Here is a 16,344-nt window from a genome sequence, read left to right on the forward strand (position 1 = left end):
AAGTTAGGGGGTAAGTGTCAGCATATACAGTGTTCAGGAGACCAAGAGGGGACAAGTTAGGGGGTGTCAGCATATAAAGTGTTCAGCATTAGGGGGAAAGTGTCAGCAGTGTTCAGGTGTCAGGAGACCAAGAAGGCACAAGTTAGGGGGGGAAAGTGTCAGCATATACAGTGTTCAGGAGACCAAGAGGGGACAAGTTAGGGGGGAAAGTGTCAGCATATAAAGTGTTCAGGTGTCAGGAGACCAAGAGGGGACAGGTTAGGGGGGAAAGTGTCAGCATATACAGTGTTCAGGTGTCAGGAGACAAAGAGGGAACAAGTTAGGGGGTAAGTGTCAGCATATACAGTGTTCATCTGTCTTCCTTCATGTTGAAACTCAGGTGTAAGATCTCTGGAATACTTCATGATCAGTGGTTGGCACACAGAAGGGACTTTATCCTCACTAATCTGCCCAACTTTCAGACCAACAGAAAATTATATAACCATTTTTGTAGTGGTGTGGAACCTAGTGTCCAAGTCACATATGATGTTGTCCATAGCAGTAAAAAACACTGTGTCCGAAACACCATTGCTACACTGTCCTGATCTGTCTCCTCTTGAGAGGTCTCTTCGTGGAATCTCTTCCTTTTCCTCTGGCGGCTGAGTTCCTTGCTAAATTGAGGTGCAACATCCATTTGCGTAGCAGTCAGTGTTGCCTCAGACAGGAGAGACTCCCATCCATCTCTAAGAGCCTGCACCTCTTCCTTTAAGGCTGATATTGGCTGCCTCTGTGTCAAGTGAGATTTTTATTGACTGGAGAATCACATTCCTGTCCTCAATGCATTGCAGTACTTTCAGCCAGAGGAGCACAATAGCGTTGAATGACATGAAGTAGTTCTTTCCGACCACTAGCTTCTGATCTGGCCTCACTGTTGAGACTGCATGTCATAAGTATGTTACAAGGGTCTTGATGACACAAGGTATGTGTTTTACTACAGGTTTAACAGCATCGATCCCTGCACTCCAGCGGGTATTGGAGAGGTGATACAAAGAGCAGCCTGTTTTCTCTTTGTAGATGGCCCATCGCTCTGGGCTGCCACCAACAGGTGTGTAAAGGCGATTGATGCAGCCAAAAAATGTTGATACTTCTGGGCTTGACTCTGCAGCCTGACCACCTACAACATTTAAGGTGTGGGAGGCACAAGGTGAAAATGGAGCCGGAGGATTTTTCTTTAATATTTGGGCTTGGACTCCCTTGACTTTCCCTGACATGGTTGCCCCGTTGTCATATCCCTGCCCTCTGCCATCTCCAATGTCTATCCCTTGGTCATGAAGCACATTTTCAATCATCTCACTTCCTGTCTTTTTGTGAAAGTCCTTGAATTCAAGAAACCGTTCAGTGATCTCCCAGTCTTCTGTTTCTTTGTTATAACTCACATATCTTATGAGCACAACATCCTGCTCAGTTTGGGAAATGTCTGGTGTAGCATCACATATGACTGAATAATAAATAGCATCCTCCCTTTCCTTTAGAATTCTTCTCAAAACTCCTCTGCCACATAATTCAATGAACTCATTTTGAATGTCAGAGCTCAGATAATGTGTCAACCTGTTTCCTTTTTTTGTCCCTGATTTTTTGTAAGTCCTGATTCATCGGTGGATTGTAATGAGATGAGCTCTAGTGTGCCTAGGAAATTGTCAGAAATCAGCTCAAAGTAATTGAAGAATCCATAGAACACCACTTCGGGAAAAATTGGAAAACACTAAACAAACAACAACACAAAGAGTTATCTATCCAAAATGGAGATGGACAAAACACTTCTCCAATCTTTTTGGCCCAATAACAAAGAACAAACAGCAAAACATATACCTGATCAAATACAAATCTTTAGAATCAACTATTAAAGACTACCATAACCCACTGGTTTTTCCAATTACATTGAATGAACTACAGGACAAAATACAAACCCTCCAACCCAAAAAGGCCTGTGGTGTTGATGGTATCCTAAATGAAATGATAAAATATACAGACTACAAATTCCAATTGGCTATACTTAAACTCTTTAACATTATCCTTAGCTCTTGCATCTTCCCCAATATCTGGAACCAAGGACTGATTACCCCAATCCACAAAAGTGGAGATCAATTTGACCTCAATAACAACCGTGGGGATATGCATCAACAGCAACCTTGGGAAAATCCTCTGCATTATCATTAACAGCAGACTCGTACATTACCTCAATGAAAACAATGTACTGAGCAAATGTCAAATGGGCTTTTTACCAAATTACCATACGACAGACCACATATTCACCCTGCGCACCCTAATTGAAACAAACAAACCAAAACAAAGGCAAAGTCTTCTCATGCTTTGTTGATTTAAAAAAAGCCTCAATTTGGCATGAGGGTCTGCTATACAAATTGATGGAAAGTGTTGTTGGGAGAAAAACATACAATGTTATAAAATCCATGTACACAAACAAGAAGTTTGTGGTTAAAATGGGCAAAAAACACACATTTCTTTCCAGAGGGCTGTGGGGTGAGACAGACATGCAGCCCCACCCTCTTCAACATATATTTCAACAAATTGGCGTGGGTACTAGGAAAGTCTGCAGCACCTGGCCTCACCCTACTAGAATCTGTTTGCTGATGATCTGGTGCTTCTGTCTCCAACCAAGGAGGGCCTACAGCAGCACCTAGATCTTCTGCACAGATTCTACCAGACCTGGACCCTGACAGTAAATCTCAGTAAGACCCATCCCTCTACCCCTGTACAGGTCCAGTCCCATCCCTCTACCCCTGTACAGGCCCAGTCCAATCCCTCTACCCCTGTACAGGCCCAGTCCCATCCCTCTACCCCTGTACAGGCCCAGTCCAATCCCTCTACTCCTGTACAGGCCCAGTCCAATCCCTCTACCCCTGTACAGGCCCAGTCCCATCCCTCTACCCCTGTACAGGCCCAGTCCAATCCCTCTACCCCTGTACAGGCCCAGTCCAATCCCTCTACTCCTGTACAGGCCCAGTCCAATCCCTCTACCCCTGTACAGGCCCAGTCCCATCCCTCTACCCCTGTACAGGCCCAGTCCAATCCCTCTACCCCTGTACAGGCCCAGTCCAATCCCTCTACTCCTGTACAGGCCCAGTCCCATCCCTCTACCCCTGTACAGGCCCAGTCCCATCCCTCTACTCCTGTACAGGCCCAGTCCCATCCCTCTACCCCTGTACAGGCCCAGTCCCATCCCTCTACTCCTGTACAGGCCCAGTCCCATCCCTCTACCCCTCTGTAAATGGCTCTAAAGCCTCCTTGCACCTCATTGGGGATTTCTCTGTTTTATTGTTAACATATAATTCTCTTTTAAATGCTTTTCTAGGGCAGGGAAGGAACTTAGAACCCTATAACTAATACATGGGTTGCCTCATTTCACATCTGCATGTCATTAAACCATAGACTATTAACCATTGACCATAAAGAAGAGAAAAAATGTTCCATGGTTGTAGAAAGCATTATATTTTCATAACAGAATATCAAACAGAAACAAAACATACTTGGAAAAGATGTGTTAAAAGATAAACAGCATGTATAATATACATATTAGTTTGTATGAAGTCCAAACAAGATGGAATACGTGGGGTATATTGGCTTTGTGCTATTATTACTCTAAGGGACACATCACAGCCAGAAGAGGCCTGGTTCCTCTCTAGGTTTCTTCCTAGGTTTTGGCCTTTCTAGGGAGTTTTTCCTACTGTGCTTCTACACCTGCATTGCTAGCTGTTTGGGGTTTTAGGCTGGGTTTCTGTACAACACTTTGAGATATCAGCTGACGTAAGAAGGGCTTTATAAATACATTTGATTTTGATTTGATCTTACAACTTGAGACGTGCATACAATGCAAATATTATTATGGGAGATGTTTATGAATTCAAGTTGTGGGCTTCTTTCATAAGTTAAGATTCAGGAGTCACTGTGAGTTTTTACAACTATAGTATAGAAAGTCAGTGGTGGAGAATCTCATGCTGTGTCCATTGATCCTTAAAAAGGTCCAATTCCAGAATATTGGGTAACTTTCTCCTCAGTCCAATTCCAGAATATGGGGTAACTTTCTGCTCAGTCCAATTCCAGAATATTGGGTAACTTTCTGCTCAGTTCAGGGTCCTGTATATCTGTAAGAATTGAGAAACACATATTAGTGGAGAAAATAAACAAGAGGTTTATGACCCTGTCTCCAAATCATTAAAAAAGCCTTTTCACAGGATATTGTCATCAATTAACTTTGTTTATTTTCAAGACCCTTCAATTCTAGACGGGGTGAAAAATGGTTACTTAGGTGCCCTTCGGCGTTCATCCCATTTGGGGCCTTCACATGAATGTCTAGAGAGAGATATCTTTATGGCTATGAGCCTAGGAATGATGGGAGTCGCAAATAAAGTGGTCAGGGTACTTAACCTTTGACCTCAAGGTCCTGGGTTAACTTCCTAGTCCTAGTGTGTACTTGTGTACCACTGTGTGCTATCAATGCATGGAACTTTTCCACATTCATTATGTCCTGCAACCTGTATAGTATTGAGGAGAAATAGGAGAAGGGAGAAAGAAAGACAAAGACATGTAAAATAAAGTTTTGGTCAATAAGTAGATGTACCTGTGTATGTTCTGCAGTGCTCGGTTTCATTCACAGTAATCGATGGAGTTGGTGAGCAGCCAATCCGAGGAGTAGCACTGGGCATGGGGAGCCAATCGCTAAAGCCTGAATAGGGGTCGGTAAAAGGTCATTAGAACATGATAAGCTGCAGAATGGAAGTGTTATAAGAACATTCTTCACTGGGGTTAGTGTTTGCATGTTTCATCGCTGTCTTGGCAAGTTTGCTCCTCATGCAGAGACCTCCTGTCTCTGTGAATGCTGGAACTACAGTATGTGACACTTCAGCATTATTTACCCCTTGTGTTTACTGAAATACATTTTTCCTGCTCAAGCGTGACAAATCTAAAATACGGAGGCCCACAAAGACACGTTTGTGTTCGTTGAGAGATCACAATGATCATGGTATTTTTGGTATTTTATTAGGATCCCCATTAGCTGTTGCGAAAGCCGGAGCTACTCTTCCTGGGGTCCAACACAAAACATGAAACATGACATAATACAGAACATTAATGGACAAGAACAGCTCAAGGACAGGCAGCATTTGTAGAGGTCTTGATTATGGAACAGCTTGCAGCTGGTGGGGATCTGCTCTGCCTCCAGCACACCTGTCTCCACCCACACAATCACACACGCACAGAGCGGGAGAGAGCACTGGGGGAGTGGCGGCAGGTTAGGGAGACACAGGATGAGAAGTAGAGGGCGTGGCAGGAGCAGATGTAACATCTGGCATGCATAGTATTTATATTAGCCCTCTGATTACAATGAAGAGCAAGACGTGCCGCTCTGTTCTGTTCTGCAGCTAAACTAGGTCTTTCTTTGCAGAACGTGACCATATGACTGGACAATAATCAAGATAAGACAAAACTAGAGCCTGTGGAGTGTGGTGTCAAAAAAGCAGAACATCTTTATTGCAGACAGACCTCTCCCCATCTTTACAACCGTTGAATCTATATGTTTTGACCAGGACAGTTTACAATCTAAGGTAACGTCTCCTCAACTTGTTCAACAGCCACACCATTCATTACCAGATTCAGCTGAGCTTAGGGAATGATTTGTACCAAATACAATGCTCTTAGTTTTAGAGATGTTCAGGACAAGGGTTTCAGTGAGTTCATTAGCTGTGGTTGCTGCCACTTATATGGTTGAATCATCAGCATACATGGACATACAGGCTTTGTTTAATTCACAGGGTGGCAGGGAAGCCTAGTGGTTAGAGCGTTGGACTAGTAACCGGAAGGTTGCAAGTTCAAACCCCCGAGCTGACAAGGTACAAATCTCTCGTTCTGCCCCTGAACAGGCAGTTAACCCACTGTTCCTAGGCCGTCATTGAAAATAAGAATTTGTTCTTAACTGACTTGCCTAGTAAAATGTTATGGTCAATAATATCAAAGGTTGCACTGAAATCTAACAGTATAGCTCCCACAATCTTCTTCTTATCAATTTCTATCAACCAGTCAATTTCTTTCAACCAGTCAATCAGTCATTTGTGTCCTGTTGAGTGCCCTTCTCTATAAGCATGCTGAAAGTCTGTTGTCAATTTGTTTACAGAGAAATAGCATTGCATTTGGTCAAACACATTTTCTCATGTCGTGGAGGCATGACAAGACCCAAAACTGATCCAGGATGTGTGTAGGATGTATAGGGTGTGACACAGGATGAGGGAGTCCATGGACATTAACGATTACATTTGGTTATACAACATCACATTTAAAATACAGTAATACACCACTGTATGACATCATCACATTTAAAATACAGTAATACACCACTGTATGACATCATCACATTTAAAATACAGTAATACACCACTGTATGACATCATCACATTTAAAATACAGTAATACACCACTGCATGACATGAAGAAGCTGCCATATTAGATGAGACGCATTAGGGACATTAGACAGAACCGGACATACTGACAAATAAAAACAGAATAGATTTGCTTTCAGTCTGCAGACCTTGTCCAAAACACAGGTTTTCCTTAATTTTATACATTGATGGGGAGATGTATGAAGCCAGGCTGTCAATTAGTGGTGTGTGCTGAGATAGGAAGCAGCCATAACGCCAAACATACTGTACCTTATTCTCAAGATCCTTCTCCTCCACATTCTTCTTCTCTCCTAGAATTACATACAAACTATAGTCCTCATGGCCGGTGGTGTTACCTTAAAAGATGACAGACATCAACGATGTTGGTGAGGAGAACCACAAAGTGAGGCCACACTAACACTTGAACTAACATATCTGGTTAAGTGGCTTACTGAAATAGGTGTAATCGAAGGTGGCGGTGTAGTCATAGTCTGGTGTTTGTGTAGAATAGTCATCATATTCCTCCTCATAGTCCTCTTTGTTTGCTGTGGAAAAAGGGAAGAGAAAGAAATGCTATGACCAAAAACCTGGTCAGCCCTGAATCTAAAAGCCATCTATATCATACCTCATATCCCATCATGTCTTTCACTGAACTACACTCCAAGTCATTGTGCTCCTCAACATCTCCTATTACAAACCTATCAGATACACCCAACATGAGGACTACGCAGTGTGTTATTTGCAAGAAAACAAAAACCATTGTTCCATTAAATGTGGATTCTGGGTTTGGAGAGCCCCACCTCATTTGTTTGGTATGCCTCAGGGGAGAAATAAACCTTATCTTCCCTGCCCAGGACCAACATAGACATCTCATATGAGTTATGGAGCAGAGACACACAGAGACATCTCCTATGAATTATGGAGGAGAGACACACAGAGACATCTCCTATGAGTTATGGAGCAGAGACACACAGACACTTCTCCTATGACTTGTGGAGAAGAGACACACAGAGACTTCTCCTATGAGTTATGAAGCAGAGACAAATAGAGACTTCTCCTATGAGTTATGGAGCAGAGACACACATACACTTCTCCTATGAGTTATGGAGCAGAGACACACAGAGACTTCTCCTATGAGTTATGGAGCAGAGACAAATAGAGACTTCTCCTATGAGTTATGGAGGAGAGACACACAGACACTTCTCCTATGAGTTATGGAGCAGAGACACACGTAGACTTCTCCTATGAGTTATGGAGCAGAGACAAATAGAGACTTCTCCTATGAGTTATGGAGCAGAGACACACGTAGACTTCTCCTATGAGTTATGGAGCAGAGACAAATAGAGACTTCTCCTATGAGTTATGGAGCAGAGACACACAGAGACTTATCCTATGAGTTATGGAGCAGAGACACATAGAGACTTCTCCTATGAGTTATGGAGCAGAGACACATAGAGACTTCTCCTATGAGTTATGGAGCAGAGACAAATAGAGACTTCTCCTATGAGTTATGGAGCAGAGACACACAGAGACTTATCCTATGAGTTATGGAGCAGAGACACATAGAGACTTCTCCTATGAGTTATGGAGCAGAGACACACAGAGACTTCTCCTATGAGTTATGGAGCAGAGACACATAGAGACTTCTCCTATGAGTTATGGAGCAGAGACACATAGAGACTTCTCCTATGAGTTATGGAGCAGAGACACACAGAGACTTCTCCTATGAGTTATGTAGCAGAGACAAATAGAGACTTCTCCTATGAGTTATGGGGTAGAGACACACAGAGACTTCTCCTATGAGTTATGGAGCAGAGACACACATAGACTTCTCCTATGAGTTATGGGGTAGAGACACACAGAGACTTCTCCTATGAGTTATGGAGCAGAGACACACAGAGACTTCTCCTATGAGTTATGGAGCAGAGACTAATAGAGACATCTCCTATGAGTTATGGAGCAGAGACACACAGAGACTTCTCCTATGAGTTATGGAGCAGAGACACATAGAGACTTCTCCTATGAGTTATGGAGCAGAGACACACAGAGACTTCTCCTATGAGTTATGGGGTAGAGACACACACAGACTTCTCCTATGAGTTATGGAGCAGAGACACACATAGACTTCTCCTATGAGTTATGGGGTAGAGACACACAGAGACTTCTCCTATGAGTTATGGAGCAGAGACACACAGAGACTTCTCCTATGAGTTATGGGGTAGAGACACACAGAGACTTCTCTTATGAGTTATGGGGTAGAGACACACAGAGACTTCTCCTATGAGTTATGGGGTAGAGACACACAGAGACTTCTCCTATGAGTTATGGGGTAGAGACACACACAGACTTCTCCTATGAGTTATGGGGTAGAGACACACAGAGACTTATCTTATGAGTTATGGAGCAAAGACAAACAATGGAACAATGGAACCGTATGGAGGCAGGAGGGAGGTCTGGCCCCCAGGGGGATACATCATGGAGCTGGTCTGGCCCCCAGGGGGATACATCATGGAGCTGGTCTGGCCCCCAGGAGGATACATCATGGAGCTGGTCTGGCCCCCAGGGGGATACATCATGGAGCTGGTCTGGCCCCCAGGGGGATACATCATGGAGCTGGTCTGGCCCCCAGGGGGATACATCATGGAGCTGGTCTGGCCCCCAGGAGGATACATCATGGAGCTGGTCTGGCCCCCAGGGGGATACATCATGGAGCTGGTCTGGCCCCCAGGGGGATACATCATGGAGCTGGTCTGGCCCCCAGGGGGATACATCATGGAGCTGGTCTGGCCCCCAGGGGGATACATCATTGAGCTGGCAGCAGGACAATACACAGAGTATCTGGAACTCCATCCATCAGACTCTATACCAGTAGAGGACAGCCAAGAGTAAACTGCAGAGCAGTGAACTACAGTGGGACACGATGCAGAGCGGACTGGTGTGAAACAATGAGCATCAGGTTTCCTTGGTGGAATCTCCTCAGCTAGCGAAACGAACCGTCGCATGTCTTGTGAAATGCTTGGTTGAGCAAGGCCACATGTGAATGACCGTATTAACTTTTGGATACGTTCTAGAGACAGCTTTTTCCTGTCATTTGATTTAGGGCCACATATTTAGCTTGTGATATATCAAACAATTTCTCAATAATTGCAGAGGAATAAAATGCTCATGGAGAGTTGGTTGACAAACATGCTCAAGAAATGAGAAGTTGACCATACTTTAGGGCTTTACCACCATCTCATTCAACCACATGGCCTGTATGATAGACTAACCTTGATGAAAAAAGCTTGAATGAACGTAAAAGAGGAAATGTCTGCCCTTCAGAGCTAAATATCCAGTGGTGGGTCAAGTGGGGACAGTCCTGATGGGGAATTGAAGGGGAGAAAGGTGGATATGGCTGCTGCTACTGTTACCAATGCCAGGCATACACACTATGGACGTAGCAAAGAGGGGGGTTTAGCTGAAAGTTGGGGATGGGAACTGTCACAAAGTCATATGTGAAGTATGTGAGGGGGAATTCCTGACCTCTCTCTCTCTTGATCACAGGTCTCAATCACAATGGTAGGAAGGAACCTTAGTGGGATAAAGTAATAATCTTACAATGATTGGACTTTCCAAGTGAGTAACATAAAGGAAACCAGCTCTTTCCAGAAATCTGACAGCCTCTACACAAAAACAAAATGGACGTTCCAGCGATCTAATAATAATGAGCTTCTAATCCAGTCACCATGTCTCAGGGAAAAGTCCAATAGATTCCTCCAGTGTCCTGCAAGTATGGATCCATTCCATTGATTCCGCTCCAGTCATTACCAAGAGCCCATCTTCCCCAATTAAGTTGCCACCAACCTCCTTTGATACATTTACTATTAAACCGTTTTTGCATAATAATAATAACTCAATGCTTTGTCTCTGTGGGTAAGTTGGTTTTGACTCATCCCAGGAACCTGATCATCATATATATATATATATATATTATTTTTCTCCCCAATTTCATGGTATCCAATTGGTAGTTACAGTCTTGTCTCATCGCTGCAACTCCCGTACGGACTCGGGAGAGGTAAAGGTCGAGAGCCATGTGTCTTCTGAAACACAACCAAGCCATACTGCTTCTTGACACAATGCCCACTTAACCTGGAAGCCATCCGCACCAACATGTCGGAGGAAACACCGTACACCTGGCGACCGTGTCACCGGCCAAACCCTCCCCTAACCCGGACGACACTGGGCCAATTGTGCGCCGCCCCATGGGTCTCCCGGTTACAGCTGGCTGCCTGGACTCGAACCCAGAATCTCTAGTGGCACAACTAGTACTGCGATGCAATGCCTTAGACTGCTGCACCACTCAGGAGGCCCTGATGATCAATTTTGTTTTGATAGGAAGAGCATGTATACTCTTGTCTCGACAACAAGCTGAAACAGCTCATGTTGAAACTCACGCTCTGTCTGATAACACTTCGGCAACCATACCATACTGGCACTGGAGAGTGTTTACATTTACACTCTCTGTGATGAGTCAACTACAGGTTCTTCAACAACCTCCCAGAACCATAGAAGAGCCCTTTGGCAAAGAAGTCAGACTGCAACATGCCAAGTCTTGCATCAGTTTCTGCACTCAGACTATGGGAAGGATGATTTAGGGAAACACAACTACTCTCCAGCTGTAAATCAGGTGACTTCTTTTAATCCACTGATATAATAGGGAGAAGTGGGTTTTTTCTTCTGCTCAGAATGGATGGGGCTCAAATGGGCTGCTAATGTTCTCCAGAATCCCCCTAGAGGTCTTCATCATTACTATTATTTTCACTATCACTGTAATAAATAGCCTTTGAACTCTCTTATTTGGCTACATATGAGGACGACCTTCAAGAGCTTTATTCACTACTCCCATAGGTAGAGCTTTATTCACTACTCCCATAGGTAGAGCTTTATTCACTACTCCCATAGGTAGAGCTTTATTCACTGCTCCCATAGGTAGAGCTTTATTCACTACTCCCATAGGTAGAGCTTTATTCACTACTCCCATAGGTAGAGCTTTATTCACTACTCCCATATTTTATTCACTACTCACTATTCACTACTCCCATAGGTAGAGGCTTTATTCACTACTCCCATAGGTAGAGCTTTATTCACTACTCCCATAGGTAGAGCTTTATTCACTACTCCCATAGGTAGAGCTTTATTCACTACTCCCATAGGTAGAGCTTTATTCACTACTCCCATAGGTAGAGCTTTATTCACTACTCCCATAGGTAGAGCTTTATTCACTACTCCCATAAGTAGAGCTTTATTCACTACTCCCATAGGTAGAGCTTTATTCACTACTCCCATAGGTAGAGCTTTATTCACTACTCCCATAGGTAGAGCTTTATTCACTACTCCCATAGGTAGAGCTTTATTCCCATAGGTAAAGCTTTATTCACTACTCCCATAGGTAGAGCTTTATTCACTACCCCATAGGTAGAGCTTTATTCACTACTCCCATAGGTAGAGCTTTATTCACTACTCCCATAGGTAGAGCTTTATTCACTACTCCCATAGGTAGAGCTTTATTCACTACTCCCATAGGTAGAGCTTTATTCACTACTCCCATAGGTAGAGCTTTATTCACTACTCCCATAGGTAGAGCTTTATTCACTACTCCCATAGGTAGAGCTTTATTCACTACTCCCATAGGTAGAGCTTTATTCACTACTCCCATAGGTAGAGCTTTATTCACTACTCCCATAGGTAGAGCTTTATTCACTATTCACTACTCCCCATAGGTAGAGCTTTATTCACTACTCCCATAGGTAGAGCTTTATTCACTACTCCCATAGGTATTCACTACTCCCATAGGTAGAGCTTTATTCACTACTCCCATAGGTAGAGCTTTATTCACTACTCCCATAGGTAGAGCTTTATTCACTACTCCCACTAGGTAGAGCTTTATTCACTACTCCCATAGGTAGAGCTTTATTCACTACTCCCATACTACTCCCATAGGTAGAGCTTTATTCACTACTCCCATAGGTCCACTACTCCCATAGGTAGAGCTTTATTCACTACTCCCATAGGTAGAGCTTTATTCACTACTCCCATAGGTAGAGCTTTATTCACTACTCCCATAGGTAGAGCTTTATTCACTACTCCCATAGGTAGAGCTTTATTCACTACTCCCATAGGTAGAGCTTTATTCACTACTCCCATAGGTAGAGCTTTATTCACTACTCCCATAGGTAGAGCTTTATTCACTACTCCCATAGGTAGAGCTGTTTCATTCATAGGTAGAGCTTAGGTAAGCTTTATTCACTACCCCATAGGTAGAGTATTCACTACTCCCATAGGTAGAGCTTTATTCACTACTCCCATAGGTAGAGCTTTATTCACTACTCCCATAGGTAGAGCTTTACTACTCCCATAAGTAGAGCTTTATTCACTACTCCCATAGGTAGAGCTTTATTCACTACTCCCATAGGTAGAGCTTTATTCACTACTCCCATAGGTATTCACTACTCCCATAGGTAGAGCTTTATTCTTTATTCTTCCCATATTCTTTATTCACTACTCCCATAGGTAGAGCTTTATTCACTACTCCCATAGGTATTCACTACTCCCATAGGTAGAGCTTTATTCACTACTCCCATAGGTAGAGCTTTATTCACTACTCCCATAGGTAGAGCTTTATTCACTACTCCCATAGGTAGAGCTTTATTCACTACTCCCATAGGTAGAGCTTTATTCACTACTCCCATAGGTAGAGCTTTATTCACTACTCCCATAGGTAGAGCTTTATTCACTACTCCCATAGGTAGAGCTTTATTCACTACTCCCATAGGTAGAGCTTTATTCACTACTCCCATAGGTAGAGCTTTATTCACTACTCCCATAGGTAGAGCTTTATTCACTACTCCCATAGGTAGAGCTTTATTCCCACTACTCCCCCATAGGTAGAGCTTTATTCACTACTCCCATAGGTAGAGCTTTATTCACTACTCCCATAGGTAGAGCTTTATTCACTACTCCCATAGGTAGAGCTTTATTCACTACTCCCATAGGTAGAGCTTTATTCACTACTCCCATAGGTAGAGCTTTAGGTAGAGCTCACTACTCCCATAGGTAGAGCTTTATTCACTACTCCCATAGGTAGAGCTTTATTCACTACTCCCACAGGTAGAGCTTTATTCACTACTCCCATAGGTAGAGCTTTATTCACTACTCCCACAGGTAAAGCTTTATTCACTACTCCCATAGGTAGAGCTTTATTCACTACTCCCATAGTTAGAGCTTTATTCACTACTCCCATAGGTAGAGCTTTATTCACTACTCCCACAGGTAAAGCTTTATTCACTACTCCCATAGGTAGAGCTTTATTCACTACTACCATTTTTCTTTGTAGCTAAGGGTTAACTTGTGTTTGATCATGTTGACATTGCATCATTACTTAATTCTAGATATGTGTTGTACATCAGCTTCCTTAAATATGATGCTTTGTCCAAGAGTAATTGTGTGTTTTATCCCAATTGAAAACCTTTTTTGTTATTCAGTCTTCTGGCATATTGACAAGATGGTTCCACAACCTAATAATTTCACCCCTCGGTCCTATTTCACAGGGCTCCCATCCCATGTCTCCTTGAATAGCAAGGCTTTGGGAAAACGTATATACTCCCAGAAAACATCTTATGGCTCTATTCTGAATGGAGTGTGGTGGACCTTTGAATGACCCCTGCCCATGTACAGTATCTCTCTCTCTCTCTCTCTGAGGACTTGCATCTCCTCAGGTTCACTTTGTTTATTGTGCTTTTATGCTCCATGAGCCGGTGTCTCAGAGAGGATACAGAACGGCGAGACTAGCAGGTGGACGTCCTCTTGATATATCATATTGCAGTAGAGATCTTTTCATTGAAGTAAAGAAAAAATCAAGTGGCCTGTCTACCATGCTTTTTAATATCAAGCAATAAAACTACACTTCCTGGGGTATTTACAGACTGTAAAACATGCATCACTGCTAAAAGCTATGGTAAGCTATAGCTAGCAAATGTAATAATTCCTCTGCGCTGTCATCTGGTCTGTTTCTTACAGCAGTAGGAATCACCCAACAGAACAGTTAACGACCAGCATGGAACGAAACTCTCACAGCGCTAGACGCGTTCTTGTCGCAAACTCCACAAACCAATGAAGACAAATGTTTGCATCTGACAGACTCCCAGAGACAGCAGCCAAAACAAGACAAACAACAAGAAATAATAAGACAAAGCAACCAGAAGGTGGTTTGGTGAAGAGGTCTTTCCCAGCATTGTAAGTCTAAACTCTCTGGCTGGATAAAAAAGTTCATCCACAGAAAAACCAGCCGGGTCGAGTCCATAGGGGATCCACAGAACAACCAGCCGGGTCGAGTCCATAGGGGATCCACAGAGCTCCTTCTCCACTGGTGCCTACAACAACACTGTACGTGGCTATTTCAAACTGCCCACAGTAGGGTTACAACAACACTGTACGTGGCTATTTCAAACTGCCCACAGTAAGGTTACAACAACACTGTACGTGGCTATTTCAAACTGCCCACAGTAGGGTTACAACAACACTGTACGTGGCTATTTAAAACTGCCCACAGTAGGGTTACAACAACACTGTACGTGGCTATTTCAAACTGCCCACAGTAGGGTTACAACAACACTGTACGTGGCTATTTCAAACTGCCCACAGTAGGGTTACAACAACACTGTACGTGGCTATTTCAAACTGCCCACAGTAGGGTTACAACAACACTGTACGTGGCTATTTCAAACTGCCCACAGTAGGGTTACAACAACACTGTACGTGGCTATTTAAAACTGCCCACAGTAGGGTTACAACAACACTGTACGTGGCTATTTAAAACTGCCCACAGTAGGGTTACAACAACACTGTACGTGGCTATGTAAAACTGCCCACAGTAGGGTTACAACAACACTGTACGTGGCTATTTCAAACTGCCCACAGTAGGGTTACAACAACACTGTACGTGGCTATGTAAAACTGCTCCACAGTGCACTAGATATTGTTTCTAGGAATTCCCGGGGCACAATGTCCCCATCCTAACATTGACCCTGTCTGACAGTTCAGCCATCCTCACTTCGGGCACCGGCTTCAGATGACAACAAAAATCCCTTTTGGTGTCCTGTTTAAACACCCCTGCATGGGGTAAGTGGTGCCCTCTTTGATCCACCATTGAGAGATTACCCTGAGGTCCGCCAGTGCTCTAGCCAGTACAAAGATCAAAGATCAGTGAATACTCACCCCAGCACAAGGGTAGCAGCAGCGCCCCAGTCACCCAGAGAGAGAGCAGTCGTCTGTGCATCCTGGAAGGGAGATGGAGGCAGAGTGGGAAGGGAGAGCCGAACGCAGACAATGTGGTGTGTGAGTAGGGGTGTGTGTGTGTAGGGGTGTGTGTGTAGGGGTGTGTGTTAGTAGGGGTGTGTGTGTATCTGAGTAGGGGTGTGTGTGAGTGTGTCTGAGTAGGGGTGTGTGTAAGTGTGTGTGAATAGGGATGCGTGTGTGTGTGAGTGTGTCAGTGAGTGTGAGTTTGAGCACGCTATTGTGGCAGGGAGGGCAGGCTAAAAGAAAGCCCAGAGGGAAGTATTCCCTTCATATAGGATACTTTCTCCCAGTATCTTGTTCTTCTTATTTTAGAGGTAAGAGGGAACTAACAAAGAAACTCAACTCCAGCCGACAGATCCTGAAATGTTGGCTGTTGTATAGTCTACAGTTTGATCTTGACAGGCAACTGTTGATTTGTGTCGTTTGTGCTCTTCTCATCTTTATCAGAGGCCCTCATTGTCTGAAAGGAATGACAGGATTTTCCCAACATGTCAACTTGACTCGCATATCATAAGACAAATTATTACAATTACTCTATTACTAAACTGAAAACTGGATAGTTGATTATCTTGTTTCTTGATTTGTT

The 16,344-nt window shown here is 43.6% G+C and overlaps 1 protein-coding gene across 2 annotated transcripts; it reads right to left on the reverse strand.

Annotated features, from left to right (window-relative positions):
- Positions 1 to 3,462: 3,462 nt before the first annotated feature.
- On the reverse strand, positions 3,463 to 16,012 carry LOC115117692 (bile salt-activated lipase-like). 2 transcript variants are annotated; one of them, XM_065027641.1, is made up of 5 exons: positions 15,678 to 16,012; positions 6,878 to 9,285; positions 6,696 to 6,781; positions 4,616 to 4,720; positions 3,463 to 4,139 (listed from the first exon to the last, which is right to left on the reverse strand). In XM_065027641.1, the coding sequence occupies exons 1-2, from the start codon at positions 15,736 to 15,738 to the stop codon at positions 8,822 to 8,824; spliced, it is 525 nt and encodes a 174-aa protein (XP_064883713.1). In that variant the 5' UTR covers positions 15,739 to 16,012; the 3' UTR covers positions 3,463 to 4,139; positions 4,616 to 4,720; positions 6,696 to 6,781; positions 6,878 to 8,821. The 2 variants fall into 2 exon arrangements, with proteins under 2 accessions (XP_064883713.1, XP_064883714.1); XM_065027642.1 differs by having other exon boundaries at positions 6,878 to 6,970; positions 15,678 to 15,970.
- Between the last annotated feature and the right edge of the window lie 332 nt (positions 16,013 to 16,344).

Source organism: Oncorhynchus nerka, linkage group LG14 (genome assembly GCF_034236695.1).
Source record: "Oncorhynchus nerka isolate Pitt River linkage group LG14, Oner_Uvic_2.0, whole genome shotgun sequence".
Lineage (NCBI taxonomy): Eukaryota > Metazoa > Chordata > Actinopteri > Salmoniformes > Salmonidae > Oncorhynchus > Oncorhynchus nerka.

Bases quoted from the DNA above. Each gene is read 5' to 3' on its own strand.
- LOC115117692 (XM_065027641.1), bottom strand. From the start codon at position 15,738: ATGCACAGACGACTGCTCTCTCTCTGGGTGACTGGGGCGCTGCTGCTA. The intron at 9,286-15,677 runs GTGAGTATTCAC...CTACTGGTATAG, and splicing joins GCTGCTACCCTTGTGCTGGG to AGTCTGATGGATGGAGTTCC.